Source organism: Prionailurus bengalensis, chromosome A1, assembly GCF_016509475.1.
Source record: "Prionailurus bengalensis isolate Pbe53 chromosome A1, Fcat_Pben_1.1_paternal_pri, whole genome shotgun sequence".
Taxonomy (NCBI): Eukaryota; Metazoa; Chordata; class Mammalia; order Carnivora; family Felidae; genus Prionailurus; species Prionailurus bengalensis.
Window position 1 is genome coordinate 175289270 of NC_057343.1, and position 17014 is coordinate 175306283.

General features: G+C 52.2%; 1 protein-coding gene across 3 annotated transcripts in view; it reads right to left on the reverse strand.

The window, feature by feature from the left end:
- Positions 1–826: 826 nt before the first annotated feature.
- Positions 827–17014, reverse strand: part of CPLX2 (complexin 2) — an 83900-nt gene continuing 67712 nt past the window's right edge. The window contains exons 1-4 of one of the 3 annotated variants that reach the window (XM_043595546.1): positions 13934–14029; positions 6234–6353; positions 5923–6098; positions 827–5157 (exon numbers count right to left, since the gene is read on the reverse strand). In XM_043595546.1, the coding sequence (XP_043451481.1) occupies positions 4960–5157; positions 5923–6098; positions 6234–6264 (405 nt within the window). In that variant the 5' untranslated portion in view covers positions 6265–6353; positions 13934–14029 and the 3' untranslated portion in view covers positions 827–4959. Of the gene's footprint in view, positions 5158–5922; positions 6099–6233; positions 6354–13218; positions 13438–13933; positions 14030–17014 lie in introns of those variants that run through there. The other 2 variants (XM_043595529.1, XM_043595537.1) reach the window with 2 other exon arrangements.

Here is a 17014-nt window from a genome sequence, read left to right on the forward strand (position 1 = left end):
AGGGGAAAGACTCAGCATGTGCATACCGTGTGTGCTTGGCTCAGAGTTGGGTGTGGGTCTAACCCAGTAGGTTGGTGTCATATCTTACAGGGCCATTTTGATGATTTTGCTGTTGTCCTGACCACTGAAGCGTGCTGGGCAGGAGAGTGACATGGTTAAGTTTGTGTTTTGATGAGTCTTCCGGGCGAGGTGGGGTGATGGGGAGAGGATGGACAGAGGGAAGAGGCAGAAGCTGGGAGACTAGTATGTGGGGAATGGGAGGTGCCTAGACAAGTAGAGAAAAAGTGAGGCCCAGCTTAAGGCAGCACAATGGTGGGGACAGCCGAGGGTGAAAGAAGGTTCTCGTCTTGTCCTGACTCAACAAGGTCTGGGAAGTGTCTGTGTCCAGGAACAATGCTGAGTGGCACCAGCTCCCACACACGGCCTGGCAGAGAGTAGGAACTCCCTTGGTGTTGGTGGGTGACCAGTAACAGACCTTTGCCCACCCACGGTTCTTGGCTTCATGTCGGCACACCATATCCCAGGGAGCTTTCAGAGAAGGATGGCCAGAGATGGGTGTGGAGTATTGTGACCAGGCTGGAACACTAGCTCTGGGGGGTTTTCGTACAGTTGAACTTGAAGGGCGGGAGGTGAGTGGCGCTGATCTCTGGGGGCGAGCCCTGACTCTGGCCTTCATTTGTTTCCAATGTCCCAGCCAGAAGTCAGGGTAAAATGGGAGGTTTTCTGAGACCTCTTGAACATTGCAGGTCAGCCCCCCTTGCCTTAGCTGGTGCCCCATGTAACCCTGGTGGTGCCAACAGACAGAAAAGGACAGACAGACTAAGAGTTGCTGTACAAGGTCTTTTCTTTGTTGTCATGGTTGGTTTGGTACATCTTAGCATCTGCGTCATACAAAGGGGGGAGCAACAGCCATGGCTTTTGGTCAGGTTCAGGGGGCATGAGGGGGTGCCCCTCCCCTCCCCCCAGGCACTGACACATTTAAAGAAAGCAGAGCAACAAGGACACAGCACAGATGTGGGAAAGGGATTCCCCCGCGAGAGCAGGATGGTCGTCCTCACCTGGGTCTCACTAGGACCCCCACCCCCATCCCAGGGCCAGTGGGAGCACCTTCCAACCTCTCCCCAGTGAAGAAGGTGGGCAGCAGGAACAGGGAGGGGAGTAGGGGACATGTGGGGGAAGGCATATCTTCAGGCATACCCTTATCTGAGCCATCTGATCCCCAGCTGCCTGTCCAGTCAAGGGCCTATGAGGCCCTCGAAGGATGGAGCAGTTGGGCGGTGGGGTGGGCAACCCTGCCATCTAGGGGCAGGACTCTCAGGACTGGGGCTCTAGCCATAGCCTGGTGGGGGTAGCTTCTTTCCTCATCAGGCCACCTGAGAGGGGCCTGGGCTGCTGAAATACTTCAGTTCACTATCTCTCCCCTTCTCTGTCTCTCTTCCCTCTGTGCCCTCCCTCCCTCTCTCTCTCCCTTTCTGTCTTGTCTCCATCTCTCTCTCTCTCTCTTCTCTCTCTCTGTCTCTCTGTCTCTCTCTCTCTGTCTCTCTCTCTCTCACACACACACACACACACACACACCCATACTTAAGAGGGTCTCTTGACTTCTTGCCTGCCTTTGGAGGAGACCCCACACAGTGTTGCCACTTCCTGGAGCTTCTGAACCTGGAGCTGAGGATGTGCATGTGTGGAAATCCTGGCTCGCTGCCGGCACCGGCATGGGCGATCCAGAGAAGCCTTCTCCCTCCTTTCTTGAGGATGAGCTCCCAGGCACGCAAGCCTGGCAGTGGCCTTCCCTGGCAACCACGCATGCCCACATCAGGTGGTGCCCACTCCCTTGCATCTCATTGTTTGCACCATATACAAATGATTGCTCCTTCTTATTTCTCTAGCTGAAGAATGTCTCCCTGGTATGTTGCATGTGTGCACTGAATTCTGGGACTCCTCCCTCCCTACCACAGCCTCCTAAGTGTATCACATGCATTGCCCCATTTAGGTGTGACACACTCATCCCCCTCCCATCCAGTGGGTCACACACACCTCCCACCCCAGGTACATCAGGTAAACATCTCTTCCCTGCTAAAGCACACCCCACACATATTTTGTACCCCCTCTCCCTCCACCTGAGTGTGTTGCACACAACATCTTCACTGGGTCACACACTAGCTTCTTTCCACAGGTCTGCATCGGGAATGACAGTCATCATGTCTCTCTGGACCTGAAGTTGATCACCTGGCAGTGGTTGGAGCCAGGTATGCCCCATGCCGAAATTCTCCCCTGCTCCTGCCTCCAGGAAGACCTCTAGTTCTGCTCAGGGGTAGGCCTGAGGATTCTGGAAGAGTGTGGGACGTTTGCCAGACTCATCCAGCCAGCCTGGAGGGTACTCTCCTATGGGAAAAATCCAGAGCCCGCTGGCGGTGCAGAAGGGCTGTGGAGACCACCAGGGACATTCTCTGAGGGGCTGGTGTCCCTCAGGTCCACCTGGGATATCTTGCATGGCTGTGTTCCCCTGCTCATCTGAAGCTCCCTGGGCCTCAGTCTCTGCTGCCCATCTGTCATTTTCTGTGCTCTGGCACCATCTTTGAGATCTGTGGGCCCCTGTCAAGGGGGAGACGTTTTCAAACACTTGGGATCCACATCTGTGTCTGGCTGGGGCTCACACACAGGGTCTGGGGAAGCCTGGGGCCCCTTGACTGCGCCCTGCCTATCTCTGTCCCAGGACCCCAGGGCTCTAGAGAATGACCATCCTGCCCAGGATTAGAGACACAGACAAGCAGACAGTAGGGGTGCGAGGTGGCTCCCCGTCACAGACACAGGCACAGACACAGGCCCCTTGGTGGGGCAGGACACAAGGGCACAGGGGAGGGGGAGGGGGCGGGGGAGAAGGGCAAGTCCAGGGAGCTAGAGCTGCTGGAGCCCTGCTCCCTAGAGAAGGGACAGACCAGGGGATTTTTCTAGTTCCCTAAACATATGGATTGTTTTGTCTCATCTTTAAAGTATTGCAGTCTAACTGATATGGCTTTAACTATTGGAAACGGACAGAGAAGACACATGTCTGTCTCTGAAATAAAAGCATAAATCCACTAAAATGGAAAACCTGCAGAATGCAAACTGGGGTCAATGAGGCAGGAGCTTCGGGGGCAGGCAAGTCGCCCCCTCCCTGGGCCCTGCTTTTGGGGTAGGCCCCGATGAGGGCCCAGCATGGCTTCTTGGGGCACTGCCAGGGTCAGTCCCAGTGGACTTCTGAGGACCTCAGGCAGGAACCCTCCAAGGGCGGGAGGACTCTAGGCCAAGGACAAGGTCTCCTGTTGGATGTGGCCACCCACGGCCAATGGTTTGGAGGCCAAGAAGGGGGTATGTTACCTATGTTCTTTCTCCCGAAGCACACATTCTGCACACAAGTGCCTATTCAGAGCCACACATGCACACAACACTCTCAGCACATCTGACAGTCTCTCAGACACACACTGTACAACTTCTAACACATACCCATTGCTGCAGACACTCCTGCTATTTTGAAAACACATGCAGATACAGGCTAACACATGCAAACTTGACCACCCATATAAGATGGCTAGAAAACAGATATGACACAATTTCAATTCATACATACGCCCTCAAACAAACACACATACACAAGGCTGCCTAACATATACAATCTCTAACACAAGGGTATGATTAACATACACATACAGTCTCAACACACACACACTGACAATGCACCCATATGTACAATCTTTGGACGCACAATTGCTGATGCAGTCTCTGCCACATACACGCATGTGTGCATGCACACACACTTTCCTCTCTCATTTGCTCCAAGGCCCCCTGGTTCTCACACAACTGACTGAGCAGGAGGCCTTGACAGTTTGGGGTGGAGGGAACAAATGCCATTTTCACACATCCCAGAGGAGAGTTTGTTCTTGGCCAATGAGATGAATGGACAGATGCCTTCTGTCAAGTGGGAACTGGCTTCTCCCCAAAGGCTTGGGGCTTTGGCCAGGAAGGGTCCTCCTGGGGACCATGGGGCCCTGGAAGCACATGAACAGGATGGGTTGGGGAAGTGGGGTGGATAGGAATGGGGGCAGCTTGGCTGTACCAATGGTGAGGTCCCATGGCATGGGCCATCGCTGCCCAATGGCTCCAAGTGTTTTCTGGGGGGCCTGGGAAGCCCCTTGGCTGAGCAAACTGGGCCCAGCCTGGCAGTGGGGCCCCAGGACCCAAGCAGAGAGCGGGGAGACAAGGGGCTGCTCTACCCTGGGGCCTCTCCACAGATGAGTTAAAGTCCAAAGAGGATCCATTTGGAGGGACTGGCTTGGCAGGGGCCATGCCTCGTTGGGAGAGGAGTGCTCCTGGGCTGGGTGTCATCTCAGGGGGAGGGAAGAAGGAGAGCCCCAGCCTCCTGCCCAGACCTAGGCCTGGCCAGAATACAACAGGGCCTCTCAGGCTGGGCCCTCACAGGGCAGGCTTACTCTGACTCCCTTCCTTAGAACCAGGCCACTCAGTGCCCCTACCCTGACCTAGAGGCCCACTGTGGGTCAGAGGCCAAAGGTCGGCATGCTGGGCAGGGCTGGAATGTGTCATTACTTTGGCTGGCTGGGGACAATGGTCCTCCTGGCAGTGGGGTGCATGAAGGAATGTATGGGGGTTACCACACTAGCATAGACCTTAGGCTTCTGGAGGGGGCCCTCAGTGCCTCTGGCACTGGATTCAACGCCCCCTGCTGGGGGAAGCTGTCTTCCCTTTTTCAAGCAACTGGGAAGTGAGGTGGGGGCTGAATACCCTGGGATGAAGGGGGTGTGAGGGAGTGCTGAGGGGGAGGAGTCCTGGCCAGGGAAGGGGGGCAGAGGTCAACTGAGGTTTTCCCCTTCAGAACTGAGACTTAACTGAATGAAAAGAAAGAACCAAAAAAAAAAAAAAAAAAAAAAAGTAACAAGTGGAGTGGGAACAGGGCAGGAGGGCCGGTTACTTCTTGAACATGTCCTGCAGTGGCCCGGGGAGGTATTTGAGCACCGTGTCCAGGATGCTCTCCTCCTCTTCCTCCTCCTCATCCCCGCAGCCTGCAGGGATAGCCTTCTTGGGCCGGGTCAGGCTTCCCTCGCAGGGCTGCTCCAGGGCTGCCTTCTCCTCTGCCTCCTTCTCTTCCTTCTTCTTCAGCCCGTACTGGGAAGGGGGGAGGGCAGACATGAACATGAATGGGGCAAGGAGAGAGCTGGATCTCAAGGTCAAGCTGGCTCATCCGGGGCCGCCACTCATGGAAACTCCCCAAGCCTTAGTCCTCTCATCTATAAAATAGGGATAAGGATGCCTTCCTTATGGGATTGTGCCTGTTCTCGGCAGGTGTTCCAGAAAAGAGAGTCGGTGCATAGGGTTTCCTTTAAAATTAATACCTGCCCATAGTAACTTCTCTGCCCTTCTGACATCCCCCAAGATTTCACATCTGAAAGTCCTCCCATAGGTTTCGATGACAAAACTTGATCTGAGCTGATGGGAGGCTACTTATAGCCTTGTTTTTTTGCAGTGGTGAGACTAGACATGTATGGAACTGCTTGGCATCAGGTGGCAGCTGCAGACCCATTGAGAGTGACACGTAACAATAACAGGTGCTTAGGGCACTACGGTACTTTCCCCAAATTCCCAAATTCTGGATTGCAAACATTTGGTCTCCAGTCTTGGGCACAAGACTGCGGACCATAGCAGCAAACATTCGGGAGCACTTATCGTGTGCATTATCTTACTTAATCCCCATAACCCTCCTTTGAGGGAGGTGTTCCTGTGACACTCCTTTCTCTCTATGAGGAAGAAACCTAGTGAGAGTTAGGTCTAAGGTGAGAGCAGGGATTCAGGGGAGCCTGAGGCCGGGGTTTGGGGGGACCGGCTTGACCTCAGTTCCTTACTCTCCCACGCGGACGGATGGGTGATGCTGACCTTGTCTCGGATCTGCTGCCGGACCTTCTCACGCTCAGCTTCCATGCGCGCATGCTTGGCCTTACGCTCCTCCTCCTGCTGCCGCAGTGCTTCCTGTCGCTCCTCCTCCTTCTTCTGCGCGTCTGGGTCCTTCTCCTCCTCTCCCCCCAGCATCTTCCCCATATCCTTGGTGGCCCCTAAATCGGGTGGGGTGGGGAAGGAGAGGATGGGGTCAGGGGGACCAGGGCTGGGGATAGAAGGACTTGGTGCTCTGCGGGCCCCTCCCACCTGGATTGAGACCCAGGTCGGGGAGTGAAGGGTGCGGGACTCACCTCCAAGGGCCTGCTTCATGACGAAGTCCATGACGCCGGCTCTAGTTAGCGTGCCTTAGCCCGCAGCCAAGGTTGCATGCAGGGCTCCTGACAAGGCCTGGCTCAGAGATATGTGTCAACCTGCAAAAGTGGAGTCAGGGATCAGATGGGAGAGGCCTCTGCACAGACAGACAGCAGCCTCACCCTGGTTCCGGCCCCAGGCTGCATCAGCCCAGGCCAAGACCCAGTGCTCTGGCATTCAGTGGAAAGGGGCTATTTCCTGAGTACTTGCTGCGTGCCAGGCACATACGTGTGGCCAAATATCTTCTGCTTCCGATTTTAAAACCTCATCTTGCCCGTATGGCTTTAATTGGATTGAGTCCAGGAGTGCTAGAAAGAAGGGGGAGTTTGGAGTCAGGCAGAGCTGGGTTCTCATGCCACCCTCATTCCTTATTCACCATGTGACATTCAGCTAGTTCCTGAACCTCCTTAAGCCCCAGTTTCCTCCTCCATAAGATAGAATGGCAGTGCCTCTTTTCCCAGGGCTACTGTGGAGACTGGAGAAAATTCCAGCCTGGGCCACTGGGCCAACCAACTAGATGGAATGAGGAGGGGATTAGGGCCCCAGCAAATCAGAGGCCAGTGAAAAACTGAGAACAGTCAGCTTGGATGAACATATCCAGACTTCTGAAATTAGGCACATGGAGAAATAAGTTACTTTTGTTTCAGGAAACATGTAAGTCTTGTGTTTTATAGCTTAATATTGATTTTTATTTTGAATTACACATGGGGGTTGGAGACATGATCATCTTCTTGGGGCTTAGGGCCTTTAAAGTACCGAGCACGGGCCTTGTAAGCACTCAGCTTGTGTTAGTCCTCCTCTTCTCTCTAAATTACCAACTTTCAATTTTTATTATATTTTTTATTCTTTCCTTTTTGGCCTCAGAACATTTTCTCCAAATAAAATCTTAATGAGAATCTCAGTATGCAAGATCCCAATGTTAGTGGGGCGGGGAGGGTAGAGAGCTTGGAGCTTCCCTCCATCCTTGACCTCCTGCTACCTCGTTCCCCCCACATCCTTGAGAATTTGAACCCCGATACTGTAACTCTGAGAGATTTCCTTTTTATTTTAACCATTCAGTTTCATCACTGGCTTTTCATAGACAAAGCCATCGCAAATCACTTTTTGGGTGTAGATGGGAACATCCCTGAGCTATCTAAAGGGTGATGTGGTCACCTGGGGTGAGGCCTACTCCCCAAGGCCTTTCAGCCCACACAGCCTTGGGGGCTTTATGATTTGCTGGGAGACAAAAGGGAAATGGTGGCAGAGAAGCAGGCTGGATATCACAACCAGGTTGAGTTCAAGGTCACTGGCTGTTTGTTGATGGTTTTCTTCATTTCTTTCAAAATGAGAAGACATATCAGCAGACTGAGATCTTTCTATCAAATGGGGCCCGAGAGTTTATTTGAGGATTTCTACATGATCATACCACCTGACAGGTTGTTTTGAGGAGAGCAAATCATGACGAAGTAGAAAAACATCCCCAGGGGCTTTGGCATCAGACACACCTGGTTAGAAGTCCGGGCTCCCTGGCTGTGGCCACCCTGGGGAAGTGTCAGTTTGCTCCAGGACAGCGAGGGAGTATTAAGCCCACCCTCGTACTGGTGTTTGAAGAAGAGGAGACACTGGTCAAGTGACTGGGTATGTAGCAGCTGCTCCTTAATGTTGGCCATTGCTGACTGCATATTTGTGAGGACGTGTCGGAGCAGGGTTTCCAGGAAATGTAAGAGAACCCACCCCGACCCAGAATTCTGAGTGTGAAGGCGGCTCCGCTCAGTCAATTAAGATGTTTTTGCTGGATTCAAAAACATTGTAAAGAAACTGCATTTCTAAGAAGAGGAAATGAACAATTTAATAATCAAATGATTTCAGGAACTATTGGGTTCCTCCTCTGTGTTTACACGCAGCTCAAGGAATTTGCAAGTGGTAGTAGAGACATGGGACTTTAATCTGAGATGCTTCAAATTGGTCCAAAGGGCACCTGGGCTTTAAAAGGTTCAGTCTCATCCCTAATTTGCTGCTCTGGCAAGTCTCTCTCCTGAACCAGATGATCTTCTGGGCCCTCTTCCCAGTGGTTCGGTTGGAGCAGTTTTGCAGCCTTTGAACTGCTGGCCACCCCCACTGTATCCTCAAATCCTTCTCCTGTCTTGGCTCTGTGACTCAGTTCTTTCCTCTCCCCCATGTCCTACTGCTCTCTTTCCTCTCCTAGTGCTCCTCGCCCTTCCCCCTCCCAGCTTTGCTGCCTCCTCTTGTTCTTCTCCGCTCTTCAATAAGAGTGTTCCCCAGGACCCGGACTTTAGCTCCCGTCTCTTTTTCCTCTCCAATGCTTCCCTAGGGCAACTCATCCTTTCTTGGTCTTTAATGATACCTAGACATCTTATGTGGGCTCTAGACCCCTGTAGTCATTTATCCAACAAATATTAATTGAGTATCTCCTATGTACCAGGCAGCGTGTTAGGCACCGGGGATATATGAGTAAACAAAACAGACAAAACCCTGCCCTCATGCAGATTACATTCTGGAGTGTGTGTGTGGGGGGGGGGGAGGTGGGGGGGGGGCGGTGAGTGTGTGTGTGTGTGTGTGTTTGTGCACAGGGAAATAGACAACAAATAAATCAAGATATGCACTTGCCCTCCTCTTGGACACCTCCCTCTGGATGTCCCATGGCACCATTCAAAGTTAACACACCATCTCCTTCTCCAGACTCTTCTGTTTCTAAGCATTCATTCAGCAAGCATTGATTACGATCCCTCCCGGCCCCCCAATATGCAAAGTACATCTACTCATTTGAGGCCCGAGTCTTCTGGATACTTACATCCCTGTCATTCTAGGTGCCCCCTTACCCTTGTTGAGGCCTGCTGGGATTATTTAGCAGCTTCTTGGGTCCATCCCAAAGTCCTGCTGCTCACCCCCAACGTGGCTCTCTCAGCTATTAAGTAATTGATTGTTCACCCTGTTGAGGTTCTCCCAACCAATTTCTCAAGGGTCCTCCTACTCTGTCTCCTTCCACAGGTGCATTGGAAGACTTGTGAGCCCTGGGTCAGGCATACCTGACTCCGATCCTGAACCTGCTACTTTTTAGCTGCGAGATAGTAAGTAATTGACTTAGCCTCTTTTCTTCATACAGTGAGGATTACCTGCCACTTTGAAAGGTTAGAAATAATGTGTGTAGCACATGGTGGCAGTGGGGAGCTCAGTACATGGTGACTGCTATCACTCTCAAAATGATTAATGCCAACTGGTATGAGATCCTGCCACTTTCCCTCCTAGCTTCTGAGGACGAGGTCCCCCTCCTTCCTGCTGAAGTTAATCTATCCACCGGTACTGCAGATCTTCTCTCCTTACACCTCCTACGTGATCTTTTCGTGCTCTCTCTTCCTCACATCCTCAGTCTCCTGGATAGGTCTCTTTATCCGCTTCCTTCTCCAACTCCTGCCCCTTTCCCTTAATCTCTGTCCTCTACCTTTGTGATGAAGGGGTGTCCATTTGGTGTCTCCACTTCTTCAGCTCCAGGTCAGCCCTGCAGCTCTGTGAGATCAGAGATCTGCTGCCTCTGCACTGCCACCGAAATTGCCCTCGTCGGAGTCACCAGAGGCCTCCAGAATGCCAGATCCTGGAGTGTTTTCACTGCTCTGAAGCTCCTCCATCCATCCCTCTGTAGCATCAGATACTGGTGATGACTCTACTCTCTCCTCATCTCTCTGTTTTTCAGCCCTCTTCTTGAATCTTTTGAATTCTAGGACGGCACTCCTGTGGTCTTCATCCTACTTCTCAGACAAATCTTTCTCCCCTCTACTGACTTCTTTTCTTTAAAATGTGGATGTTATCCAAGCGATCGCTCTCCCCCTTTCTCCTCCTACTGTCCCTTATTCCTCCACTGTCTCCCTTGGGAATCTCACCTAACCCTATTGATTTATGCCCTTCTTTAGTCACAGACCACCCCCAGCCCCCAGACTCACACATTTAACTTTCTGCTGGATATTGCCACATGGGTAATCTCAAATTCAGTCTATCCAAAGATCGATCTTATCCTCGCTTCCCTCACCCAACCACCTTTTCTTCCGGCATGTCTTGTTCCAATCGCCTCAACTGAAAACTCTAGAGTCAGTGACTTCTTCACTTACTCCCTCCCTCCCTCCCAATATTCTTTGGGCATCTACTCTGCCAGGCACTGTTCTCGGTGCTGGGGCTGTGGCAGGGAATAAGGGAGTCACATTTGTTCTCACAGCATTCAGTTAGCTGGGGAGGTAGACACCGGACAAAAGACCACACAAGGAATTGGTGAGTTAAAATTGGGATGGGATGCTAGAGAGGAGTCCAGAGACTGTAGCTTCATGGTGCTTCCTGCATCTACACCCTCTTCTCCTACACTGCTAATGTCTTGGCTCAGGACTTCAAGGTTCTGGATTTGTGCATAACCTCTATGTCTGTCCCTCCCTCAGCTCTTACCCATCCTCCACATGGCTGTCCAATTAATCTTCCTAAAGGGCAGATCTGCTCATCAAACACACCCTGCAATGGCTCCCCATGGTCTTGTTAAACTGGCCAGAGGGTCCTTGTGCTGACCTTCAAATCCTGTACAGTCTAGCACCTGCCTGTCTTGCCATTCATTTCTCATCTTTTGCATGTGGCTCTGCTTCTATTTGAAAACCACTGGGTATTTGTTCATTTTACAGCCTGGGAACCCCTTAACTTCATCTCTGTCGGTTCTAATCCTGACTCCACTACTTACTAAGTGACCTTGAGCAAATGACTTAATCTTTTTTCATCTGTAAAATGGAGACAATACTGCCTATCCCCAAGACATGTTGTGAGCATTAAATGAGATAATGCAAATAAAGTGCTCAGCCTAGTGTTTGGCACATAGTAGGTGCTAATACATATTACCTATCATCACTATCATGGTTATCATCATCACTGTTATCATCAGCAGCAGCAGCAATATTAATTTTCAAAGAGCCCTCTCAAACATCACTGCCTTTATGAAATATCCTGGATCTCCTGGGTGAGATGTGATGGTGTCTTCCTCTTCTGAGACCCAGGGTACTTTTCTACTGCAGCCTTGCCTGCCTCCAGCTCATGTGCTCTGTCCAGCTGTGTGTGTTTCCTTTCCAGATCGCTCTGAGCTCCCTTTAGGGGAGGGCTTGTATCTTGTTCATTTCCCTTATTCCAGAGTCCACAATATCTCCTGGTTCATGGTAGAGCCTCATGACGTATTTGCTAGGTTGAATTTAATGTTGTGTGTCAGCGAGTATGTGAGAGTCTACGCGTTCAGAGTATGATCCTGCATGTCTAACTCTGAACTTAGGCATCGTGTGAGCCTGCGTGAGCGTGTGTGCAGGCGTGTGTGTAGATATTTTGCCATATGCCTGTAGGAGTGCTGAGGTCGGGCAGGTTGCATGCAGTTGAGGATTTTGGCCAGACCGCCAGGAGGCGCTCCTCGGCGGTTCTGCGGGAAACCTTGGTCTATCCCCGCGCGGGAAGGGTGGTGGTGGTGGTGGTGGTGGTTGTGGGGTGGGGTGGTGGTGATGCTGGGCTGGGGGAGGGGAGACAAAAAGGGGGAGAGGGAGGGCTGCCGCCGCAGCACGTTTCCGTGCCTTTAGCGCGCCCAGGACCTAGGACACATCTTCAGCTTTCCCTCCTCCACTTTCTCCAGCCTGTCCCAACCCGAAGGCAGCGGAGGCACCTCCTCAGGCTTGGCCGTCTGAGCCCCAGCCGGTTTTCGGGACTGGGCCCCGCCATCCGACAAGCAGATTCGGGCACCTGCAGTGTTTGTCCTTGTGGCTGTTTTTCTGTTCTTATGGCTCAAGTCCAGCCTATATTCACCGCAACTCAATCCAACACTCATTTGCTTTTCGCAGGGGACCCTACGCTAATGGCGATGGCAGAGACAGAGGATGCCCCTTACTTCCCCCTCCACTCCCCCCCCCCCCATACGCCCCTGGAAAAGAGAAGCACTGGGGGAGGGGAAGGGGCAGTGGAGGATGGGAGGGGATAGGGAATCGGCTCCCTCAGAAAAGCGGAAGTGGCAGGGACTTAGCGTTCCCTCGGCAGAAGAGGACAGGAATCTAGGCGTCCCTCTCCCGCTCCCCTGCGGAGACGAGCCAGCAGCTCTGCCCTGGAGCTCTCGGTTGGCCGCTGAGAGCGCCCCTCCCCCAACACACAAAGCTTCAACCCCAAGACCCAGCCAGGTATCAAACTTTGATGGGGGAGGGGGCAGAGTGGGGCCTGCGAAGGCCTTAGAAGGGACGGTAACTAATTACCCCAGGCAGAGAACGTGCTCTGGCCAAACCTTGGCTCCTCCTCCTCTGAGGACAAATAGTCCCTTTGGCCCCTCACCTTCAGTTGACGTTTTAAGCTTTCCTCCCCTCCACCTTCGGCCTCTCCGCCCCCCTCCTGGCGCCCTCTGACTCACTCCAGGAGCCTGAACCCCTTCGGGGGCGGCTCCCTCCTCCGGGGCGAAGAGGGCTCTGGAGGGTTCCGGGGGAACCACAACCTGAAGTAGCTTAGATCGACTCCCCCCCCCCCCCATCCCCACCCCCGCGAGCTCGAAGTTGTTCTCTAGGTTCAGACTTGAGTCTCCCGCCGCCCTCGGGGCGGTCCTGGCTCTCCGGGAGCAGGGCTGTTTTGGGCTTCTGCCCGAAGGTCTCCGACTCGGGGCCCACTCCTCCTTCCCAGTTTGCCCCGGTTTAACTCTCTTCCCTCCGCTTGCTCGCTCCACCCTCGCGGAGAGCTGTCCTTTCAGCACCACGGCGAACGCGCCCAGGAGGGTCCCAGCTGCTGCCGCTCAGCCTCCCTTTCCGGCGCCTGGCCAGTCTTGGGGAGCTGTCCCCTCGAAAGCCGTACTCCCCAGCTTCCCAGGCTGCCCTGCAGCCTCACGGCGAGAGCCGGGACCCTGTTGCCCACAGCCCGGCTCCGCCCTCCCGGCCCGTGGTCAGCACCGACCTGGCGGTCCACGAAACCGTCTGAGCCACTGCAGGGCTCCGGGTGTACTCAGCGAGGCGGTTCCTTCTGCTATTCCAGCTCCCGCCGCCGCCTCGTGCAACTCCACCAGGCGAGCTGGGGCCGCGGCTGCCGCTGCCGCGGGCGGCTGCCTGAGGCGCCCTCCAATCACGCCCCTCAGCCAGGCCCTGACGTGCTACCGCTCCCCTTCCAGATGGGAAATTCAAACCTCTCTCTCTCTCTCTCTCTCTCTCTCTCTCTCTCTCTCCTCTCCTCTCCTCTCCTCTCTACTCTCTCCTCTCTCTCTCCCCCCTCTCTCCTCCCTCTCTCCTCTCTTCCTCCTCCCCCTTCCTCTCCCTTTCCCATTCTTCCTCCTTCTCCCCTCTTTTCTCTCTCTACTCTCCTTCCTCCTCCACCCTTCGCTGTCCCCTCCATCCCCGCCCCCGGAAGACACCCCCTCCAATCCCCCCCCCCCCCCCCCGCAGCCACTTGTCCTGGCCAAAGCTCTTAGGACCACTAGCTTGTTGCTTCAATGCACTGAGGGCACAGTGATGGGTCGGGATGGAGGAAGGGTTCTTTAAAGCAAAACTCAAAGATCACCTGCTTGGGAAAGTCCTCCTGATTCCTCTAGGAAGAATTGGCCCCACTCTTCTCAGGGTTTCTGCCATCCCTAGACACATGCCTGTTTCAGAGGCAATTGTTGCTCTATTTTGCTTACCTCTTGCCTGTGAGCTCCTATAGGACAGGGCCACCATCAGACCATCTTTACGGCCCCTCAGCATCATGTCCTGCCACAGGAGTACTCAAGAAACATTGATGGATCATGTGGTAAGGCTCCAATAGGGGCTAAGGAGTCCTTCCTGTGGACCCAGAGGGAGAAGATTGCTGCAAAATTTGCTGATTGCCAATCCCTTGTAGATCTGGTATCCTGTGCAGAATAAGGAATCTGTCGCAAACTTTATTCTAGAAGCCTATTTCTTTCTCTTGTAGGCCCAGGGCGGAAACGGGACCTCCAAGAGGTAGGGCGACATCTGTCCATATCCCTCAAGACTTTCCTCTCCCACTTACACTCATTTCTCATTTTATTACTCTCTCCTAATGAGTCTTTCCATTCTGCCTGCCATCTTTTGGCTCTAAAATGCTTCCTTTAATCCAGACCGATCTGTAAGAAAATGACTTAGGGGAGGAGGGGCCTTATATCATGCCTTTGAAAGATTTGCAAGAGTTTGTGCATCAATCAGGGTTATGTCAGAGTGTAGATGACTTCTGCTTCTGTAAGGGGATGGCTTCCTTCCAAGGAGGAAGCAGCAAGAGCTGCAGAGGGACAGGATTGAGAGAGGAAGGAGGTGTGATTTGTGTGATTTTTGTTCCAAAAGGAGGGGACTATTCCTTTACACAAGTTCACAGCAGAGTCCTCAAAGTGAGGGACTTCCACAGGTCAGAGGCCATTGGCGGAACCACCCTTCTTACCTGGAGAGTCATCTTCTGAAGCTCATCTCTATTCTCCCCTTATAGGCTATGGGGCTTGGTATAGGGAAAGCCCTTCATTTATGGCTGAGTTCTGTTTAACACTGTGTTGGGCCATCAGCATGCTCATTTTTAATTTTCTTCCTTTTCCTGAGGCAGACACTAATGGGGGGGGGCAGTGGGGAGGCTGTTTGATTAGAGTGACTTAGACTTGCCACTAATGCCTGAGGGGAGTTCTGGGCAGGGAGATCTGATATTATGCCATTTTAAGACTCACAGTCCTCCTCCTCTCTCTCCTTCTCCCTCCTTTCTTCCTGTTCTTCCAGAGCAGAAGCTCGGTGAATGGGACCTGGCTGGCAGCCCTCTACTTACAGTTGGGGTTTTTCCACAATGGGCATTGTCTTTAACATGGACATCAACCAGGATGCCCTGGTGGCTCAGTCAGTTAAGCCTCCTACTTCATTCGGCTCAGGTCATGATCTCACAGTTCGTGAGTTTGAGCCCTGCATTGGGCTCTCTGCTGTCAGCACAGAGCCCGTTTTGGATCCTCTCTCCCATCCCTCCCCCACTCTCTCTCTTTCTCTCTCTCAAATAAATAAAACATTAAAAAAATAGAGACATCAACCAAGCTGGGATAAACATCCAACTTAGCCCTCAGAAAAATACTGAGCTCAGCTCTGGACACCATATTTTAAGATAGTTTAGGGGTGCCTGGGTGGCTCAGTCGGTCCAACTTTGGCTCAGGTCATGATATCACCGTTCGTGGGTTCAAGCCCCATGTTGGGCTCTGTGCTGACAGCTCAGAGCCTGGAGCCTGCTTCAGATTCTGTGTCTCCCCCTCTCTCTCTGCCCCTCCCCCACTACACTCTGTCTCTGTCTCTTTCTCAAAAATAAACATTAAAAATATTTTTTAAAAAATGGATTCAAGGGGCGCCTGGGTGGCGCAGTCGGTTAAGCGTCCGACTTCAGCCAGGTCACGATCTCACAGTCCGTGAGTTCGAGCCCCGCGTCGGGCTCTGGGCTGATGGCTCAGAGCCTGGAGCCTGTTTCCGATTCTGTGTCTCCCTCTCTCTCTGCCCCTCCGCCGTTCATGCTCTGTCTCTCTCTGTCCCAAAAATAAATAAATGTTGAAAAAAAAATTAAAAAAAAAAATGGATTCAATAAGCTTGCATATGCTTAGGGAAAAAAAGGGTAGTTTGGTGGCGGGTGTCTGGAAATCATGTCACATGGGTGAAAGTTGAAGGATTTGAGGGTGTTTCATCTGGAGGAGAGAATGCTGACGGGCCAAGTCTTGCTCAGTTTATAACTCTGGCACTTAGCATGGTGCCTGGCAAAGTAGGTGCTAAGGAAATGCTTGTGGTTGAATGAATGACCACTGCAAACAAAATGGAGTACTATTGTTTTCATCAGCCCTGAAGACAGAATTAGGGCAATGGGGGAAAGGTAAAGGCAGGCAGACAGAAGCTCTAAGAGGAAAAATCTTCTGTCAGTTGGAGCTGTCTAGCCATAGCGTGGACTGCCTCATGTTAGGTAGTGAGTTCTCCATTCCCTGGAAAATGACAGTTGGGTGGCAGGTGACAGCTAAAGCCACCTTTGAACCCAAGCTTCTGTGAATCTATAAAATACTGTATGAGCTGACATGAATCATGTCAGCTGCAGAAAATCTTACTGGTGGATAAAAGGACAGCTCAGTCAAGCCTTGTTGGCTTCATCCTGTTGAATGATTAGGGGCAAATCAGGGCACTTTAGCTACTGATACTTTCTGTTGAAGAAAGATGGCGGACAGCTGAATACTTGTTCCCTGTTCACTCTTGCCAGCCTAGACATAGTTCCTAAATACTCCACTGTCAATGTAGAAAAGTCATTAAATATTATAACCATTTTCTAATGATTATAATACTACTAGTCATAGCAACCATCAGGCCCCCATTATATCTCAGGCACTTAGTTTGGTGCTTTGCATAAATTACACTCTCTCCTTTAGTTCACACAAACCTCTGTTTCCAAGATGAGGAAGTCGATCTCCTGGGAGATGCAGTGGGTCTTTGGCATAGCCAGGATTCTAGCCCAGGCCTGCCTGATGCTCAGCTCTGGGGTCCTTTAGCCACCCCCCCCCCCCCCCCCCCGCTGCTTCTCTTCTGACACATCCCACAGCCTATGGAAATGTAACTTTTGCTCTTCAGATTTTTTTCACATTGACATTTATCGTCCTCCCTGTTCTCCAGTTTCTCACTTAAAAAAAATAAAAACACAAAAAACTGCCTTGAATTCACACCCAGATTAGGGTCTTCGTGTCATGTGGGTTGTCTGCATTTTCTTCGTCTCCCGCATC